Genomic DNA, 15,763 nt, shown 5'->3' on the forward strand with positions numbered 1-15,763 from the left:
CAGCAAAACAGCCGGAAGCAAAGGGGGTTGCTTCAGTGAAAATGGCTGCCAGTCAATGAGTTCATTAGGATTAAAAAGCCTTTTTGTCGATCACGTGACACTACAGGAAGCCGTTGTCGACTTTCCCGCTCTCGACTTCTGACGGCATGCCGCTTTCAAAAAAGCAGGCAGCCTACGAGTAGTTTGACATGAGGACAAAGTTGGCAAAGGTCAAAAGTTGTCAGCAAAACGAAGACTCCAGTCAAGATAGTCGGATCCCTCCAGTGGCGGACGTAGCGATCCCCAAACAAAATGGAAGGACTTTGTCACCTTTCACGGCACGCCGCCGCACTTACCTTCGACAAAGAGGTTGGCGGCGCTGGCGGCGGATCCGGCCACGAAGCGGTAATCGCCGCCGTCTCCAAAGTGGACGTTGCGAATGGTGAGCGAGTGCGTCAGCTGCCGGCTGCGGACCTGGCACCTCTCGGACGACTTGATCTCCACGCCGTTCTTCAGCCACTTGTAGGTGATGCCCTCGTAGTTGACGGTCACTTCGAAGGTGATGCTGTCCCGCTCCTGGGCGTTCAGGTCTTTCAGCATGGACGTGACCAGGATGGCTAGACATGGCAAAATACAACCAAAAAATAAAAACACGGCCTTCCCTGACTTCTGGGTTTTTGCCACACAATAAACAGCGAGCTGCTGATTCGAGGTTTCCTCCAACAGCACACGAGGACGACAGAACGTCCGCTTAATCCCAACATCCAAATGTGGCTTTTCATCTTAAAATGGCTGACCTCGCCAATCCTGCGTCACCTTAAAGATAAAAGGCCAAGTCTGCTGCATTTCATGTGACTTGTAAATCTTTGCGGGAAGCCAAACCACGTTGCCATGACGACCACCTCCTTCTTCTAAAGGCGCATGAATCCAGCAGGGTTGGACCGGGCAGCCGCAATGCCGGGCGGCTTTCTGGTTAAGTCTTTTCCCGCCAAAAACGCTAACTGACATTAAGGAAATTAACACCCAACAAGTACCGCCGATAACGTCAATTGTGTGTTTTTTTTCCTCAATACGCAGCACAACTTTTCTTGTGCATATCTGGTTTCATGAATGTGCTGGAAAAAATAAAAAACAGCCACCAACTATAGCCAGCAGATGGCAGCATTGTGTCTCTTTTCAATGGGCTCCCCATGGATCAAATTACAAGGCCACATGGCGGATCTTAGGAAATCAAAGGTTTTCAAGGATGACGTGAATGATCAAAGCCTTTGTCACATTAAATCGAATTCGCAGAGCGTCACTAAACAAAAACTATTTGTTGTGTGTTGTGCACATAATGTGTCTTTTCACAAAAAAGCTTTTTTTTTTAACCAATGAAAGAATGGAATCCCATCTTTCACATGTAGTCATAGCACACAATAATAACAACAATTAAAGTTGTAAGTGTCCCAAAGACGTATTTATATGTTTTGTTTTTTTATGTTGTTTTTATGCTAGAGCAGAACTGCCGAGAACAGTTGAAGAAATGGTAGTTATTACACAAACGGCCAGCAGATGGCAGCAGAGCAAAATAGATCAACCAGGGCCATGTTGAAAAAAAGCTCATTTACTATCAATTCTAAATAGATTTGTGAATAATGATGAAACTTAGCTATACTTTAATGCTAATTGCTGCAAAACGGAAACAGATAGAAATATACTTTTTTTCCCGATGAAAGAAAAGATTCTTATCTTTCTTTTGGTCGGTTCCATGTTTTGATAGCGATAGAACACAATATTCCGTGTGCCTTGCAAAATCAGTCCAAATCCAGTCAAACAGCTGGGAGCGAAGGGGGTTGCTTCAGTCAAAATGTCTGCCAGTCAACAAGTTAAGGACATCTATCAGGAGATAACAAGCGGTTGTTGCGCTGTCGGATGCACACGTTCATTTCTCAAGCACGACTCTTGACTTTGTTAGCATTTTGTGACCAGTGAGAAGAAACCAACGGCACATTTGCAGAAGGTTGCGACTTTCTGAACGTTCTGAAGGTTTTGGGGGTGACGAGCTCTTCTACTCTTCATGGTCTCTGTTTTGGTAAACATTTTTTGGGACTGGTCCGACTTAGAAGGCAGAAAAGCACGCGGAGGTCAAAGTGCAATCCCAAACGAAGCGCGAGGCAACCCTGCCGTGCTTTTGTCGCGCCGACGGCGGGATTGATGCGGACGTGTTTGCGAGAAGATGAAAACTTACGGCTGACGGTGACCGTGGCGGACACGCGGTCGTTGCCGCACACAAAGGTGTACTCGGCGCCGTCGGCCCGACTGGTGTTGATGATCTTCAGCTGGTGGAGTTTGCCCTGCACCACGATGCGGAACTTGTCGCTCATCTCGATCTCCACGCCGTTTTTCAGCCAGGTGGACGGAACGTTGAAGTGGGACACTTCGCACTCCAAGGTGGCCGACTGGGTCTCGGCCACCGTCACGCTCTTCAGGGGCTTGGTCACGCGAAGGGCTGAAAAGACACGCCGGCGTTTTTTAAGCGGCTCCGGCCCGGACGGCCGGCGGGCAATTTTCTCACCTTGCACGGTGAGGTTGGCGCTGCACTGGAGTTGTCCCGCCACGGCCGTGTACTCCCCTTGGCTGGCGCTGTCCACGTTGAGCAGGACCAGTTTGTGGGCTTTGCGCTCCACCAGAATCTTGCACGAGTCGCCGGGCGTCAGCCGGGCGCCGTTGAACATCCAGCGGACCGGGACGTTGTCGTGAGACAGGCTCAGCTCGAAGGAGGCCGTGCCGCCCAGCAGCGACGTCACGTCCTTTGTCTTCTTCACGATCTTGATGGCTGCGCGCAAAACGCCGCACGGTCAACAAAGGAATCCCGCTCTTCAAGTTACTTAACTTTGCTTTGCAAAGTATTGACAACAGTTCCAAAAATGGCTCTCAAAAAACTCTCAGTCAATTCTGAAGAGTAAATTTGTCTCTATTTAGAGTGGGAGCAAATACAGTAGACTCCGTTTTAGAGTCATACTTACACTTGGAAGAGAGTAAGATAAAGAATTGAAAAATTGAAGTCACTCAAGCAAGGGGGTTGAGGAACAAACTCAGGACCTTCAGCTCGGGAGACAGCCCGTCTAGTCCCTGAGCCTCGCAGCTCCTGCCGTGGGTTCGTATATCGCTCGTGCCAGCTGGAATCTTCCAAAGTCCAAGAGATTTTGCTCTCCTCCCGGAGATGAGCAAACAGCAGGGGGGTGGCGGTGCAAAGCTCAGGTGCTAGTGTGGCCGTCTCCCAAACTGAAGGTCATGAGTTCGAGCCTCAATCCTTGAGTGACTTTTATTTATTTATTTTTTCAATTCTTTAGTTTACTCTCTTCCAAGTGTAAACACGGAGTCTCTTTGGTCACAACCTAAATACTAAATTGTCCCAAAGGGAAAAATGAATACAACAAAACAGAGTCAAATTTACTTTACAGAATTTACTGGCAAAGAACAATAAATTAAAGAACACAATTTTCTCCTTACATTTTTTTTCACTTTATAAAAAATACCTTTGTAAGATAAAAATATGTTTGAAATAAAAGGACACAATCTCCAATTGATACGGCCTCCATTTGTAAAGACTCTGTCTAATATGGCGGCCGTGGCTCATCTCGTCCAGTAACCGGAAGGTCGGCTGTTTGATCCCCGTCACATGACAGATTAGCAGAGACAAGATTTGACAAAATCCTATCATTTTGGTCTCGTTTTTGTTCATAGATTTCAGTCCAGTTTTTATTTAAGTGAAGTACATTTTTGTCTCGTCCTTATTAGTTGACGAAAATACATACTGATATAGTCCCACTTATTGTTTTTAATGAGGGTTTTGGTCTAGTTTTAGTCCAGTGAAAAATGTGTGTTGACAAAATTATTTTAGTTTAGTTTTCATTGACGAAATGAACACTCGTGTGCATGCAGGAATAATGTATCCACCGTGAAGCATCTTTGAGTGTCTAGAAAAAGCGCTATATGAACCTCATGCATTATTATTATTATTATTATTATTATTATTATTATTATATGAAGCCTTTTATTCTGACCAAATCCAGCGAGCCGGCTCGCTAGCAAGACCAGCGCCCGTTTGGGTGCGTGGGCGGCGGTTGACTCACTTTCCACGTTGAGGCGAGCGCTGGCCGTCAGCTTGCCCAGTTTGAAGGAGTAAACGTCGTCGTCGTGCGATCCGCACGCGCAGACGCGCAGCGTGTGGACGGCGCCCTCGCCGCCGACGTGGTACTTGTCGCCGTGCTGGATTTCTACGCCGTTTCGGAGCCACTGGGCGCCTTTCACGTCCCGGTGCGTCAACTCCAGCGTGAAGAGCGCCTCCTGCGTCTCTGTCACCGTCTGGTTGCGGAGCGTCTTCTTGATCTTCACCGCTGCGCCGCAAACAGGACACAAAAGACTCCATTACACAACTTGCACCTCCGTTTGAAAAAGTTAACATTTGAATACTTTTGCCTCTTCTTATGTACATTTCACACTCGCTACTTTTTGCAATCAATACTTTTCACTTGAACGTCCGTCCGTGTTCAAGTTGTACCTCGTGACTTTTGCCATCCCAAAGTGGGACTCACGCAGCCTACAGGGCCTTCAATCCAAACTGAGGACACAAGCTTAAACTTACACTCCACCCGGAGGTTGGCCGAGGTTTTGGAGTTGGACACGTGGTAGGTGTACTCGGCGGCGTCCTGCGGCCGAGTGATGACGACGACAAGGCGGCGGACGGCGCCCGCGCTGACGCTCTTCACGTTGGGGCTCGAGTCCAGCGGCTTGCCGTCCTTCAGCCACTTGCCCTCGGCGGCGGCGTTGGCCACCTGGCACTCCAGTTCTGCCGTCTGCGACTCGGCCACCGTCACGTCTGTCAGAGGGCGCGTGATGGCGCCGCCTGATGGGAGCGGACGGAAGCGCGGGTTACGCACATTTGCCAGTGAATGCTAAGCTGAAATGCTGACGAATTGATGGAATTTTCCAACTGCTTGCAAAGGTTTGAATTGCTCAAAGGAGGAGGTCAATGTGCCAAATATCTCTGCATTTGGGAATTTTTCACTTGTATTTTACTCTTGTTATTTCCTATGGGTTGGGGTTTCAACTCACCCCCTAAAAAAAAAAAAATACAAACTCTTGCCAGCACTGCTAAAACCTATCCAACGTCCTAAAAATCTGCAAAAGTCCGAACTTGACTAAAACCTACTAGAGACCTACCTTAACTCATTTGCTCCTAAAAACCTATAAAAATGTTCTATTTTAAATATTGCCAGTGTCCCCAAAACGTATTTATACGTTTTTAATGCTTTTTCATGCTCGAGCCTATAGAAGGCTTTGATGCAGCCTCTGAACTGAAGAGAAAGCTTAAAGCAAAGGTAGTTATTAAAAAAAAAGAAAAAAAGAGTGTTCCCCAGTGTTTGAAACAGATTTGTGAATAATGATGACATTTTGCTATATTCTAATGCTAATTGCTGCAAAACGGAAACTATACTTTTTTTCTTGATGAAAGGAGAGACTTTAATCTTTCTTTTGGTCGGTTGAGCAAATTGGGTTGCTTCAGTGAAAATGGCTGCCAGTCAATAAGCTAACTAAAAGCTACCAGTTGACTAAAAGCTAGCAAACTTAACTAATAGCTACCTTAAGTTAACCAAAAGCTATCAGTGAGCTACTTGAATTTAGGCAAAGCTTACCAGAGACAGTGAGATTAGCGCTGGAAGTCTTCTGTCCGGCGTGGAAGCCGTACTGTCCCTCCTCGTCCTTCATGGTGTCAATGACGGTCAGAGAGTAAATCTTGTCCTTGGAGTCCATCTTGTACTTGGGTCCAGGTTTAAGATGCTGGCCTTTGAAGGTCCAGAGCGGGTCGATCCCAGCGTGGGACACTCGGACTTGGAAGGTGACGTTTTGGGATTCTGAGCATACTTTGTCCTCCATGTGTTTGACAATTTCAACCGCTGCAGAGCAAACAGACGCCACAAGAACATGAGCGCAAATGTTTGGTTCTTCGAGACCTTTCACCTTCTTGGTCTTGGCTTTGATTACAGTAGCCCTGTGGAGGGGGGGCAGCTCTGTCTGCAAATCAATTTGAGTATCAATTGGAGACTGTATTGCTTCATGACTTTGGACTTGGACTGTCAATTGCTAAAACTTTACTAAAGCCTATCAGAGGCCTCAACTCCCCTTAAACCTTCCGTAGATCAAACTAAAAACTAGCAGGGATCTCACTTATCTAGACATAGCTTAACTACAGCCTACCAGAGACCCAACTCAACTAAAACCTAGTGGAGACTTAACTAGACTAAACTGGTCCGGAGACAGAACTTTGTACTTGACTCTGTGCCATACGGTTTTTCATAAGGACCAGCGAATGCTTGACAAATGGCTCTCAAGGTTCACGTTGAAGTTCAATGTTGGGATTCCTCGGAGGAAAAGGATTGGACAGCCGAAGGTGAAAGGTGTTGAAGGAGCAAGAAGAGTCTGTTTGTCTTACGTTCCACGGTGAGACTGCAGCTGGTGGACACCTTCCCCACCAGCAACTTGTAGCGTCCTTCATCCGAGGCGAAGGTTCTGCTGAAGACCAGTCGCTGCTTGGCCCCCTTGGCCACAATCTGCACGCGCTCGCTGGCCGCCACTGGCTCGTCGTCGTGGAACCATTTGACCGAGGCCACGTTCTGAGCCGAGATTTTGGCTTCCAAAACCGCCTTGGTGCCTTCCACCGAAGTCACGTCTTTCAAGGGCGCCACGATTTCGATGGCTGCAAAGACAAAAAGCGTCACCGTCCCCAGATTTTCAAAATATTTGGAAAGAGCTTGATCATAGGTGTGTGGGGGGGGGGGAGGGTGTCAACCTGTATTGACACTTTTTGACTCTTGTGATTGACTTCATACTATCCACAAGACGGATTCTGGGGGGATTAGACGCTAGTTTACCCACTTACTTGACTTGCTACTACATCTACATCAAGTGAGTGGATTGATTGACTGGGGCGCATGCGCAAGGGATGGGGAGCGACTGTGTGTGTGTGTGGGGGGGGGGGATGAGGCCGGAGAGGTTTGAGGAGCGTCCTTACTTTGAACGTTGAGTTTGCAGGAGGTGCTGATGTAGTGGCTGGGAACCTCAAAGGAATACGAGGTGGCGTCTTCCGGACCGGCATTCTCCACCAGGAGCTTGTGGATGGCCTTGTCCACCACCATGTGGACACGGTCCGAGGCAGAGACGGCCTGGCCGCTCTTCATCCAGGTACCCTCCACGTTCTCCTGAGAGAACCTGACCTCCAGCTGAGCAATGTCGCCCTCACAGACAGTCAGGTCGGCCAGCGGCTGCATCAGGGTCACCGGACGCACTGGAGACACCAAATGCAAATGGAACAATCTTAGCCTTGATTCCCTTTCCTTCCTCCACTGTAGGTGGTGCTGTACACCATAGAAATGTGATCCAACAGTCATTTATAAGAAGAAGAAGACCAGGAAGCGACTGCGCCGTGCGATGACGTCGTATCAGTTTTCTTTTGTAATTCTTGATAAACCGTAGCATTTATTTACTGTTTTCCATCTCAAATTAATTATTTGGAGCATTAATATTTGCTTCTTTAATGAATTCCAAACATACCTTACTTCTGACATTGCTTTGGGACTACAAACGTACGTGTGACGTATTATCCGGTCAAAATGTGCCACGTGTATCTTGCCAGCGGTTATTCGCAAAACCTCTTTCCATAGACAAAATTCGTATTTTCCTTTTTTTCGATACGCTTCAAAATCCACCCCCACTAAGCGTAAATTTTTTGGGTGCAAATTTTGACTGATTTTGCAAGGCCCACAGAATATTGTATTCTATTGCTATCAAAACATGGAACATACCAAAGAAAGATTAGACCCTATTCCTTCATCAGTAAAAAAAAATAAAAGTACATTTCTATCTGTTTCCGTTTTGCAGCAAATAGCAATTATATAGCTAAGTTTCATCATTATTCTCAGTTTTATTTAGAACTGTGGGGAAATCAGCTTTTTTTCAACATGGCCCAGGTTGATCTCTTATACCCTGCTGCCACCTGCTGGCCGTTTTTGTAGGGTTACTACCATTGCTTCACCCGTTCTCTGCAATTGCATAAAAGCCTTCTGTATGCTCTAGCATAAAAAAACTTTTCCCCTTTTTTTTACGTATAAATACGTCTTTGGGACACTTAAAACATTTCAAATAGAAGGTATTTGTATGTTTTTGGGAGCAAATGTGTTAAGCTACGAGTAGACTCTTGGTCCTCGCAAGTAAGACAACATTGGCATACTAACGGTGAGACAAAAGTAGAAGCCTTACATTTCATCCTCAGCGAGGCGCTGGTCCTCACGTCGCCACAGACAAAAGTGTACTTCCCCTGGTCCTTCTTCTTGACGTCCTTGACGGTCAGAGTGTGCCTTCCCCGCCGGGAGGACAGGACATGCTTGCTGCTGGGTGACAGCTCCCGCTCGCCGAAGAACCAGCTGCCCTCGGCGTCCTCGCGAGACAATTCCACCTCAAACTCTCCCGAGTAGGTCTCGGGAACCTCGATGTTCTCCAGACCTCTGATGAGCTCCAGCGCCGCACCTCAAGACAGAGAGACAGAATGAGCAACACTCTTCCAGGAGCAAATCATGAAAATCCAGACAACATGATCTTTGGTCCAAAAACACAGCGCAAACGGAAACTAACGTCAAATCAGACATTTTTTCCAAGATTGAAATGAGAACTTTTGAATTGTTCTTCCTGCATCTGATTGTCTTGGTGTTGCTTATGGGTCACTGCAGTTTGTGACGGTTGGAAATTTGAAAGTGAAAGGATTGGATTGGATTGGATATGGTACGCCCGTGCCTCGTCCTTAGCACTTTCTTTTTTGTTCATTTCCCACAGTCATTTGAAAGTTATTTCAATTTGTGTTTGCCTCCAGCAACATCGAGCAGGATGGCTCGTAATCAGGCACGTCACATTTTCGCGTTTAAGTCTCCTTTAGCTCTGCTTTGCCGTCCGTCAGCATTGAATGTCCGTGCGGAAACATGAAATATTGGTTCCGGCATCTTTCGGCTCGTGCAAATATGTTTCTTAAAATTACTGCACAAAGTATTTTGATGTAAATAATCGACTTTAACGGGGAGATCAGACTTAAGTGGAAATTCAGGTTACATCGCCAGCGTAGGAACGGAACTTGTCCTACTTTTGGAATGCCTGTCATATTTGTGACGCTGGCAAGCCGCACCCACTTTGTGACAGCCCGCCATCGCCGGTGACTCAACCCGCTTCAAAAGGAAGCTTGCGGTGAAATGGGCTTATTTACGGTACGGCGACTGATTCGGTTTTTGCAGTGATTGGTGCTCACCTTCCACATGAAGTCTGGCAACGGTGCGGACGTCGTCGTCGTCGGCGACGACGCACGTGTACTCGGCGCCGTCCCTCACTTCGATCATCAGCACGGACAGGAAGTGCACCTTCCGATCCGAGTGCATCCTGTATTTGTCTCCGGAGAAGATCACCGCGTTGTCCTTCAGCCATTTGACTTTGACGAAAGGTTCGCTGGTTTCGCACTCAAAGGTCACCATGGTGTCCTTCTCTTGGGCGGTGGCGTCCTCCAGATTTTGGGTAAAGCTAATGGTGGCCTTCCCTGCAATGACAAAGGCAAGTGATGAGTGCGAGAAAACAGTTAAACAAACTTTTACAGTGAAGCTGTCAAAGTGCTTGTGCTAAACAGGAGGAGAAAAGGTGAACATACCTTGCACCAGCAAGAAGGCGTGGCTGGATGCCTCCCCGGCAACGTTGATCGCTTTGACCATGACGCTGGACGAATCTTCCGGGGTGACGTCCCGGATGACCAGCTCGCACAAATGGTCTTCGGGCCAGTACCAGTAGACGCGGTCCGACTGCTCCAGTTCCACGCCGTTCTTGAACCACAGGCACTCGGGCTCGGGCCGGCCCACGACTCGAAGTCGGAAGCGAACCTCGTCGGCCGGGCTCACCGTCTGGCTGGTGATGCGTTCCAGGATCTTGGGAGCTTCCATGCTGGGGGACAAGTGGATCCTCTCGGGTTTAATTGTGGGGATGGTGACCTTGCCCTGCTCCTCAAGCTTCTTCCTCTCCGCCTCCTCTTTTTCTTTCAGGTGGTGGAGCAGCTCGTCCTTAGTCTTCTTCAGCAAATCCTCATAGGAGTCGTCCCTCCTGCGAGACTTGAATTCCACCGCAGAGATCGACTCGTAGAAGCCTTCTTCTGTCCGACGCTTGAACTTGCTCTTCAGCTCCTCGGACTCCTCGGAGGTCTTCTCGTGAACGACTCTCTGCGTCTTCCTGAGTTTCACAACCTCTTTGTCTTGCGCGCCCTCGGCAGGCTGGTCCGCCGTCTTGGGTTCGGGAGCGTGACGCAGGACGGTCCTGAAGTCCTCCCTCTGCGTGACTTCCAGCTTGACCACGTGCTCCGTGGTCCCCAGAGGGTTGTCGGCGACCAGTCGGACTTCGCCCGTGTCGTAAGACTTGATGTCGACGATCTCCAGGTAGTAAATGCCGTCGTAACGTAGTCTGTAGCGCTTGCTCTTGCGGATGAGCTGCCCGTTGAGGTACCAGTTGACCTTGGGCGCAGGGTAACCGGTCACTCTGCAGCGGAATCGGGCGATGTCGCCTTCCAGCACTTGGGCCGGCTCGGGAAGCAGGACAATTTCGGGTTTGGTCTTTTCGGTCCCCTCGTCGGCACCCACCCCCGCGGGCGCGCCCTCGTGGGCAAGGCGCTCCATCTCCTCTATCCACTGCGCTCCCTTCCTTCCCTCGGGCAGCTGGCTCTCCTCGACCAGACCCTTCTCGTCCTTGACGATCAGGGTGGCCGAGTTCTGGTCCACTCCGAACTTGTTGGTGGCTCTGCAGGTGATGACGCCGCTGTCTCGCGCGTACGCCACCTCGTAGTCCAGACTGCAGTAGCCAAATTCGTTGACCATGCGCAGCCGGTTAGCGGCCTCCAGGGGCTTGCCATCATGGAGCCACTCCACCACCATGGTGGGGTCGCCGATGGGGGTCAGCCTGCACTCGAAGTGGGCGGGGCCGAACTTCTTCATTCGAACAGAGGTCAGCTTCTTCTTGAATTGCGGCCTCTGTTGCTTCTCTTTGTCGTAGAGGTCTCCCTCCTCCCACTGCTCTTGGCCGTAGCGGAGATGCAGGGGCTCCAGCTCTGGGGCAGAGATCTCTTTGGCCTTGTAGGTTCCTTTGGTGATGACGAGCTTCCTCTCTGGCTCAGGCTCGGCGTAGTCCATCTCCACGTTGACTCTGCAGCGGGTGGTGTCCCTGCCGGCTCGGTTGATGGCCGTGGCTGTGTACCAGGCGCTGTCGGAACCTGACGCCGACGGGATCTGAAACTTGGCGTCTCCCTTGGTGCCCTCAATCCTGACAAATCACATGAAGAAGGAACCTTAATCAGGACCGGCTCCTTGTCGGTGACAAGTTGCCAAGGAGTCTGCTTGCCAAGGACATTTCACCTTTAGTTACTTAACTCATTCAATCCCAGCCATTTTCACTGAATCAACCCCCTTCGCTCCCGGCTGTTTTACTGTATTTTGACAGATTTTGCAAGGTCCACAGAATATTGTGTTCTATCGCTACAAAAACATGGAATCTACCAAAAGAAAGATTAGGGTCTGTTCTTTCATCAGGAAAAAAGTAAAAATTTTTATATATATCTATTTCCGTTTTTCAGCAATTAGCATAAGAATATACAGTAGCTAAGTTTCATCATTATTCACAAATCTGTTGAAAACACTGGGAAAAAGAGCTTGTTACAACATGGCCCTGGTTGATCTCTTATACTCTGCTGCCACCTACTGGCCGTTTGTGTAATAACTACAATTTTCTCAACCGTTCTCTACGGTTGAAAGTCTTCTGTATGCTCTAGCATAAAAAAACATATAAATACTTTGGGACACTGGTAATATCTCAAATAGAACGTATTTATACGTTTTTGGAAGCAAATTAGTTAAGTTGAATCCCCATCTTTAACGTTCCCTCTTTTTTGCATCGGAGGCCGAAAAAGAAGTCTGTTGGCCCTGGCTGATCTCCTATACTCAGCTGCCACCTGCTGGCCATTTTTTGTAATAGCTACCATTGCTTTAAGATCTTCAGGTCAGAAGCTGCATCAAAGCCTTCTGTATGCTCTTGCATATAAAAAAAAAAAAACATGAAAAATAGAGATGTCCCGATCCAATCGTGATCAGAAATCGGGCCCGATCACGTAGTTGCTGACTCGATCGGTATCAGACATAAATATATATGTTGTTGTTTTTTTATAACTTTTTATTAAATCTGGAGTTTGGCGGTGACACTTCATTTTCCATTGCTAGTGACACAATTAATGCCATTGAGCGGCGGGGCTAAACAAGGAAATGGCGCTGAGGTATTTGGAAGTAGATGATAATAAGTTATTATCATCTTTAATGTGGAAAGCGGAGACTTGCACTGTGTGCAATGTGAGCATTTCGTGTGGCGCAAACGCCGCAAAGGATATATAGTAGATGCATAAGTAGCCCCGCCGACATGCTTCGTGCCATCACGACGGATCCGGCTGCCGGCTGCCGGCGCGCTTCGTTTCCTGCCCACGAGCGAATCCAGCTGCGGTGCCTGCGTCAGCGACTCTAGAGTCTGGACGCCCTTCAAATGGAGCCCCTTGCCTAGCCTAGCGCGATCCCGAAGGGTCGTCCTAGCGGGGCCGTCATATCCCGCCCGGGGCCGGCAGTCTGGACTGGTGCGAGTCCAGTCCCAAAGTCATGATATGGTAAGATTAAATAAATTGTTCTTGCTTGCTCTTCAAGTGCCGCCTTTTGTTGTGAAGTTGGCTTGTTTCAATTTGTGTTAAGTAGCATGCTTCATAACGGCTACAGTATGTTCTCAAAAATGCAGCTCTTGTGAAAAATTAATAGAGCCCTTTGAGTAACTCATAGATAGATTTAATTAAATGGTTTACTTAGTTTAACCACTGTCCACTCACCATATAAAAGGTGTTGGGTAGTTTTGTTTAAAAAAAAATATATAACCTTAACAAAATGCAGAGGTATCGAAACTCAAAATGAGGTGACTCGGACTCGGGTCCAAAAAAGTGTGATCGGGTCATCCCTATAAAAACATATAAATACATTTTTGGGAGTGAAGGACAAAGTATTAAGAAACGTATTTATATGTTTTGGGCTTTGAATGAGTTAAGTTTTAGTTGCGGAGTCCCTGTACGTATGCGAGTTGTGGGTGTGTTGTTCACATGTCTGGTGAAGTGACCGTTCACCAGCCGGCTGGCAAACGACTCTCGCAAAAGACGCCACTTTCTTACTTTGACATGGATGGCTGCAGATTTCCGTGAAAGAGCCTCCCGACAGACTGCCGTCGGGGCATTCGCTAAGTGTGACCATGACAAGTGCGGCACGCTAAGATTTGGATGCAGGGTGAAATGTCCCGGGTCCAGCGTTGGACGTGCGCACGGAGACACATACTTGATTTGCGGGTGCTTGTGCGGGCTGACGATGTCGCTGTTCTTCAGCCACACGATGTCAGGCAGCGGGTTTCCAATGGCCTTAACAGCCAACTCCAGCAGCGTTCCCTGTTTGACCGTCATGTTCTTCAGCTTCTCCACAAAATGAGGACGCGTCAGGCTCTCTCGGGCTGCAAGCGGAGAGGCGGCAAACGCTGAAGCGCCGAGGCCGGACGGGGACGGGCGGGATTGGCAAAGGTGCGGCCGTGAGGGACTCTTACCTTCCACGGTCAGCGTCACCGTGATGGTGGTGCGCCCCGCTCGGTTGTGAGCCACAACCGTCCACTCTCCCGAGTCCTGCGGCATGGCGGGGACGATGATCATGGACTGAACGCCGTCCTCCTTGATGACGATCTTGTGGGTGTAGTCGTTGATGACTTGTTGTCCTGGAAGCAAGCGGCGGCAAGTCGTCAAGTACTCAAAGCCATCGCTGGCTGCTGCACTCTACTGGACTTTCTCTCACAACTTTTGACTACACTGAAAATAGATACGTGCACTGCTTTGTTAAAATACTGCAGGCTCAAGGCTTGATGATCAATCAATTATTTTGAATTTAAAATTGGCCAACTTTTGTCGTCCTCCGCGCTTTTACTTTGGCAACATTTTTGTACGATAAAAGTTGTTTCAACTTTTGGGTCTGTACTGGTTCCTGGCAAAGCATGGCATTGGTGAGAATTGACATTTGTCATTTCAATACATTTCAGTTTTTGAACTTTTACTCAAGAAGAAGGGCTGAGTCCGTAGTGCACCGCAGTTTTTTTTGTTTTTGTTTTTTTACTTAAGCATTTGTACTAAACATCCATTTGCCATCGATTGAGGATGACGCGTCGATCCCATCTGCAGGTGCCACTCACCGTTGTGGAACCAGTACGTGTCGGGCATGGGCCTGCCCACCACCTTCAGGTCAAATCTGGCAGTTTGGCCCTCGGAGCATTTGAGCGAGGTGGGCTTCATGACGAAGACGGGCTTGTAGAGTCTCTCCAGCTGAGCCTCGTCCGTGTCGTCCAGCCTTCGGGCCGGAGAGCGTCCGGGAGAGCGGCTGGGGGAGCGACTGGAGGAGCGGCCCGGCGAGCGGCTCAGCGAGCGGGGCGATCCGGACCTAGCCGCAAACCAAAAAAGTCCTTCAGAGCATTTCAATGTGCTTTTCTTCCATCTTGGATTCGGCATGACTTTTTGTCCTGTTATTTGTTCAAGTGCTCCTGCAAACCATCTTTAAAAACTCCAAACTCGTGATGATGTCATCAAACTACGGCAAAAGATTCGGGTCAGTAAAGAGAGAAAGAAATCGTTTGGCAGGATTCTGACTTCTGAATTCTCACTTTAAAGTCAGAATTCTGAGAATAAAGTCAGAATTCAGAATTCTGAGAATAAAGTCAGAATTCAGAATTCTGAGAATAAAGTCAGAATTCAGAATTCTGAGAATAAAGTCAGAATTCAGAATTCTGAGAATAAAGTCAGAATTCAGAATTCTGAGAATAAAGTCAGAATTCAGAATTCTGAGAATAAAGTCAGAATTCAGAATTTTGGGAATAAAGTCAGAATTCAGAATTCTGAGAATAAAGTCAGAATTCAGAATTCTGAGAATAAAGTCAGAATTCAGAATTCTGAGAATAAAGTCAGAATTCAGAATTCTGAGAATAAAGTCAGAATTCAGAATTCTGAGAATAAAGTCAGAATTCAGAATTCTGAGAATAAAGTCAGAATTCAGAATTTTGGGAATAAAGTCAGAATTCAGAATTCTGAGAATAAAGTCAGAATTCAGAATTTTGGGAATCCTGCCAAACTTTTTTTTTCTCTCTTCACTGGCCCTCATCCTCTTGCGTATCAAACAATTAGCATGGCTGATCCTACATTTTGAGGAAGACTAGCACTGAATTACTTTGCGGAAGCCCATCAGGGGGGAGCCTACGAAAGCTGAAAGAATTGCATGTTTTGCATTTCAGCTGGCAGGCGAAAGGTCTGGACACGTACTGGATCCTGTGCATGGCTGGCTGCGGCGTGTATCGCTGAGGCGAAACGCTTCCGGAAGGTTCCACGTAGAGCTTCCCGGAGCTGACGGAGTTTCCCTTCGCGTTGCTGCCCAAGGCGGTGTACACGCCCTCGTCCTCAGGCAGGACGGCGGGCAGTCGCAGGCTGGCGTGGCCGTCGGGAAGAACCTCCACCTGGTAGCGTCCGCCGGCGCCGATGCGCTGACCGTCTTTGTACCAAGCGATCTGCCGGGAAACACATGCAAGGGAAGGACTTGATGCTCACAAAACCCGCTCAAGTGCAGACTGCAGCTGACAA

General features: G+C 48.2%; 1 protein-coding gene across 1 annotated transcript in view; it reads right to left on the bottom strand.

Annotated features, from left to right (window-relative positions):
• Nucleotides 1-15,763, bottom strand: part of ttn.2 (titin, tandem duplicate 2) — a 218,087-nt gene that overhangs the window by 184,582 nt on the left and 17,742 nt on the right. Inside the window, exons 20-34 of the mRNA XM_086090619.1 lie at nt 15,449-15,690; nt 14,332-14,576; nt 13,699-13,863; nt 13,440-13,608; nt 9,704-11,352; nt 9,314-9,595; nt 8,281-8,547; nt 7,037-7,309; nt 6,458-6,721; nt 5,661-5,921; nt 4,610-4,870; nt 4,098-4,361; nt 2,537-2,797; nt 2,210-2,470; nt 336-596 (exon numbers count right to left, since the gene is read on the bottom strand). Coding sequence (XP_085946745.1) covers nt 336-596; nt 2,210-2,470; nt 2,537-2,797; nt 4,098-4,361; nt 4,610-4,870; nt 5,661-5,921; nt 6,458-6,721; nt 7,037-7,309; nt 8,281-8,547; nt 9,314-9,595; nt 9,704-11,352; nt 13,440-13,608; nt 13,699-13,863; nt 14,332-14,576; nt 15,449-15,690 — 5,125 coding nt within the window. The remainder of the gene's footprint in view (nt 1-335; nt 597-2,209; nt 2,471-2,536; nt 2,798-4,097; nt 4,362-4,609; nt 4,871-5,660; nt 5,922-6,457; nt 6,722-7,036; nt 7,310-8,280; nt 8,548-9,313; nt 9,596-9,703; nt 11,353-13,439; nt 13,609-13,698; nt 13,864-14,331; nt 14,577-15,448; nt 15,691-15,763) is intronic.

Source organism: Leptonotus elevatus, chromosome 12, assembly GCF_054856555.1.
Source record: "Leptonotus elevatus isolate MCC_2025b chromosome 12, RoL_Lele_1.0, whole genome shotgun sequence".
Classification (NCBI taxonomy): Eukaryota; Metazoa; Chordata; class Actinopteri; order Syngnathiformes; family Syngnathidae; genus Leptonotus; species Leptonotus elevatus.